Genomic DNA, 5,214 nt, shown 5'->3' with positions numbered 1-5,214 from the left:
AATGTTAACGTATTTAACGTGGTGTGACGTTTTGTGCATCATTCAGGCAGGAGACCAGACAGACGCTTGTTTTGGCCTGGACCTCCCCATGATGGTGAGCCGGACTTGGTATGAGGCCCGACCCAAGAAGGTGGGGGAGGGAGGAATTTTCCCTTCGAACTTGAGCTGTTTCAGACCATCCATTCAAAGCCATTGACAAAAAACTGAGCCACTAAATTACTTGCTGTAATTTAAACCACGGTAGTTCTATTATTATGCCTTTAGAACCGTCAGGATGATGTATTTTCAGAATCTATTAGGTATTTTTTCAAGTATATCTGGTCCGAGTCATGAGTTTTTTAGGTACAACAAAGTACGTCCCAGTCCCACGCCAAAAGATGATTTAGAGGTTTGATAACCTTGTATATGTAGGACTAGGACTCCCTAGTAAGTTCAAAAGGGATACTTGTATTTTGGGAAACGATTAATGGTGGTGGGCCAAGAGACTGCTAATGGTCCCTCAACCCAAGATTTTAATTAAATGGCTGTTTCTAGCTTTAGAGGTTTCCCCATGGCCTGATATCAGCCTTTCGGCCTACGTGTGAGTGTGTTGCTTGCCTTGTTTTTCTTTCTTTTGTTCCTTTCTTTACATACTAAAACGACTTGTAGATGTTTTTAGACCCATAAAAAAGCTTGAATGGGGGATGGGATATCAGCATCTCTACAAAGAGCCCACCTTGAGTTGTCTTCTACTTTCTCGGGTTAAACTAATCATGATTCAAGATCAGAGATTGGATGCTAGCTGAAAGAGAAGTCATAACAAAAGATCTTTAATAGCATATAACGTGCCACACACATATATATGCAATAAATGGCACGCATAGATAGAATAATTGAAGAACATGTATGCTAATCAGTGTGGACCAACCGATGAAAAGGGCGGAGGGGTTACGCCAACCTGTAGCTCTCAATACCTTTAAAGCGTGTTGGCCTCTTATGCATCGAGTCCTTTCATTCACCTTTCATCTTGTTACCATGCAGATAGAGTTCATCAAACAATATATATTGAGGCACGTACGTACGAGTCAATTCCATCCACGTGAATAACCTACTCTCTCTCCTACCCAAAAATAGAATTATACATACATACTGGGGCAGAGAAAAGGATCTCTCTCTCCTTTTTCTCTCTCTATCTATCTCTCATGCATAAAGCTAATCGTTCAATGTACAAACCCATTAATCTGGTGTTTGTAACTATGTAAGCAAAGTGGTTGCTCTGACTGTATGTCGGTCGGCCTCGCGCTCGCATGCACCAATCAATTGCCCACCTCTCGCTTCTACAACCATCTACCCAAACCCAGAATGATTTAAAACCACAACAAAAGATTGCATTAGGAGATTATTTAACATAATAATAATAATAAAATTATTGTCGACAGCTTTGCTGTCGATGTCACACTCATATTTTTCAGAGACTGTTGCCAAGTCCCAATCATTTTTCTTATTTAAATCCATAACACAACTAAACAAAGAATAAGTTACCCACATAACTCTAAACTTGGGAAAAGGCAAACAAAGCCCAACAAAACATATCTTAGCAATCTAATGATTGATCATACTGACCACATGTTAAACCCTGATTATTGCCAGACTCCCAGTTCACAGTCCACGTGTGCTACCAGGGCAAAAGGAATCCATTTCCTTCTACTCTGGACACTTTCTACGCAACAATGTGATCTGGGTCCCAAATCCAACCATTATTTGCTAATCTTATTAGTATTATCAATCATTTTATGCTCTAGAAAAATCGAATTAATAAGATAGATATAGATCCCAAAAACTACCAAGAAAAAATAAAAAAAGGTGAGAGAGAATCAATCAACAAGGGATTGCCGGCAAAGTGGGCAAAGGGACATAGCCGGGTCTAGGAGAGTAGCTCTCAACTCCCAAGTATTCCACCCCGCTGCCCCCCGAAGCGAACATTTTAAAGCCTTTTTTAGTTAGATTCTTCCAATCGCCTCAATTCAGCATCCTCATGCCGCCACCCAACAGCACACCCCATAGACATCCACGTTGTTACGGAAATGGACAACTTCAAACAAAATCATCGAACGTACATCTCCCCCCCCTTCTCCCCCCCCCCCCCCCCCCTCTCTCTCTCTCTCTCCATCCACCGACATTTCTTAGATTGATTCCCTTTCTTTTCTCTCTTCAACATTTTCTTCCTTGCCAAACAAAATTAAAGCGTTTAAGCGCGCGCGCACACACAAAATATTTGGCCACCGTAGTGTTTAAGTACATTCGATGAATGCCATCCCGAAATTCAAGAGCAATTCCTAAAGAGAACCATAACCAGAGAATGCTACAAATCTAAACACACACACACTAAATAGAGTTCGGCCATAATGCAATAACAAATTGAATAACCTGTTTTTTTCTATCTTATTTTCAGAAGGAGTAATAGAATAGAATAGAATACAAATCCCTGAAAAATAAGTTACTAATGAAAATGAAAGAAAATCAAAATAAGGAGAAGAAGAAAATTCTGGGTAGCAGAGGTGATGGGGAAATAGGAAGGAGAGAACACAGTATAATGAGGAGAAAATTTAACAAAAAAACAGTCCGGGAGGGAATTTACCGGCGAGCATCCACCCCGCCAATGTCACGGAGGATGGTAAATTTTCAGTGGGACAGTCCGTACAAGTCGTAGGGTGCCCAAAGAGCATCGAGCGGGCACGGTCGCTTGGAGTCCAGCCTGAGCCATGGCTTGCCGCTACCGGACCAATGCAGTAAGCTAACCGGACCAGGATGGAGGTCACGACAGCTGCCCCTGATGTTATCGCCGCCTAAACCGTGCTGGTTCCACCGGTGCTCTATGGGCGCCACGTGTCCCGCGAATACCAGCAGGAACGGCGGTAGGGACCCGAGCTCGTAAATCCGGTGGCTCTTCTGGATTTCCATCCATCTCTCGATCCGCCCCGTGTACCCGACCCGTCTCCACTTGGCCAGATCTATTACCATCACCCCGGAGTTGAAGTAGCACGGCTTCCGGCCCTCGAAAACGCCGGTAAACCGCTGGTCCAACCAGAATCCTGCCGTGAAGTACTTGGTGAAGTTGGCGTGGCAGTACTCCGGGGCTCCGATGGTTTTAGAACCCAAGTTCGTAGTCCACAGCTTGGAGATGTCATCGACCACGACTAGGTCAGAATCCAAGTATATCACTCTACGCACGCAGGGCTCGAGAAGATCGGCCAAGTAATTCCTCGCGTAATTCAGCGGCTGCTCTAGCGCTTGCCTCACCGAGGTCGAAATCAGGCCCCGAACGACCTCAGGATCGAAGTAGTACACCTTGAACTTCAACTGAGGGAAAGTGGACCTCACTAAGGTTTCCAGATTCGTCTCCGAGACCAGGAAGTGGAAGAAGATACTCTCCGGGCACTGAGAGTGCTGCAGAATCGAATGGACGGCGGCAATTGAGCCCCGGAGGTACTCGATGTCGAGCGTAATCGCCACGTGTACCAAATTAGGATCGCAGACGCTGGTTTCGCCCGATATAAGCGAGATGACAGAACCGCATTCACCGGCATTGCGAAAAGCTGGGGCTTTTCGGAACGAAAAGTGGACGAGGTAATCGGAAGGGGACACTTGAACGGGTAGACGCAGGTAGTTGTCGAGGTGAGAGGACCGGATGGCTTCGGCCGGAGGGAAGGACTGCAGGGAAGGAGAGAGGACGATCATGACCATTGCGGCGGAGAAGAAGCCAGAGAACCTCATAATCCAGAGCATCTTCACGTTGTAAAACCCTCTCCGTTTCTTCTTCTTCTTGGACTTGAAATCGAACCGATCAGCTAGAATCGAAGAGAGGAACGCTAAGGTTCCTTTAAGGTCCGCCAGAGTTTTGTCCAAGAAAGATGATTAATAAATACGTAGAGCGAGAATGGAAAAGCTTTTGATTCGAAGTTTGCTCCTTTTTCTATCAATCGAAGTAAGGTTGCCGTGGGAACGAAGCGACCACCACGGAGGAGAGATAAAGCAGAGGTGGAGAAGAAAAATCCTCCATGAACCGAACCAGGGCCCAGGATAATTGCCCTCTACTACAATGCACCGCTAGAACTCTTAATCCCCTCCTCTTCTTCCTCCCTCACACCATCTCTCGCCTTCCCAGAAGATGGACGACAGAAGGCTTCGGTACAAGTAGAGAGAGAAGCGCAGAGAGCTAGATGGAGAGAGAACAAGCATTTCTTTTCCAGCTTTGCCTTGCCTTTTCCACCATAGAAATCTACGGTCCAACACAAAATTAAAATAGATAAATATTCAAGGATAACTCTTGTAAATATAAAAAAATTGTAAGTAGAAGTCTTATAATATACAACTCTCTCTAATTAATATGTAATTTTTTATTTTTACTCTTATATTTTAATATTTAAATATATATATATATATAAATAAAATAATAAAAATAACAAGTCACCATTTTATTAAGTAGATATGTATGGTGTAAAACTTCATTCTAATATTTCTCCTATGAGCTTTATTACCTATTATTCCACACATTATATTTATTTTTATTTATTTTTTATTTTATTAAATATGTAATATATAGAAGATGAATATAATAATTTAATTAGTTTAAGAAAAATAAAAAAATAAAAAAATAAAAATAAATACGATATGAGAAATATGAAGTGTGCAGATGATTAGTAGAATTTTTCTTATAATATATATATATATATATATGTATGTATGTATGTGTGTGTAATAGATACTACTCATCATCCTACATCACATATTTTACATATTTCAAAATTATTTTTTATTTTTTTAATTTTAATTTTATCTTATTCTTGTTAAACTAATTGAGTTGTTCTACTTATCATTTATATACTTTATATTTGTTAAAAAAATCAAATAAAATATATATTATGTATAATGTGTGAAGATAATAAATAGAATTATTCTTTACTAAATAGTTAACTATTCATGTAATTTTTTATTCAAATTTTTTAATAAAGGTTTGTCCATACTAAATAGTTTATAACTATATGTCATCTAGCATATGCCATTCCAAGACAAATCTTTTTTGGACGCCCTCTCAAAATAAAAAATAAAAAATAAAAACGTTAAAACAGGGAGAAAAAGTAGTTATAAAATATATATATATATATATATATATATAAGTGGCTAGCGGCGGCGCCGATGCACCGCCCTAAATTTGGCCCTGAAGTGACGCAACTA

The 5,214-nt window shown here is 40.7% G+C and overlaps 1 protein-coding gene across 1 annotated transcript; it reads right to left on the bottom strand.

The window, feature by feature from the left end:
* Positions 1–2,397: 2,397 nt before the first annotated feature.
* Positions 2,398–4,074, bottom strand: LOC122319118 (probable galacturonosyltransferase-like 7). Its single transcript, XM_043137032.1, has one exon. It carries the CDS (start codon positions 3,763–3,765, stop codon positions 2,662–2,664), a length of 1,104 nt encoding a protein of 367 aa, XP_042992966.1. The 5' UTR covers positions 3,766–4,074; the 3' UTR covers positions 2,398–2,661.
* Between the last annotated feature and the right edge of the window lie 1,140 nt (positions 4,075–5,214).

Source organism: Carya illinoinensis, chromosome 8 (assembly GCF_018687715.1).
Source record: "Carya illinoinensis cultivar Pawnee chromosome 8, C.illinoinensisPawnee_v1, whole genome shotgun sequence".
Lineage (NCBI taxonomy): Eukaryota > Viridiplantae > Streptophyta > Magnoliopsida > Fagales > Juglandaceae > Carya > Carya illinoinensis.
Note: the sequence above shows the minus strand (reverse complement) of the source record. Positions and strands in the feature narration are given on the sequence as shown.

Bases quoted from the DNA above. Each gene is read 5' to 3' on its own strand.
- LOC122319118 (XM_043137032.1), bottom strand. From the start codon at position 3,765: ATGCTCTGGATTATGAGGTTCTCTGGCTTCTTCTCCGCCGCAATGGTC.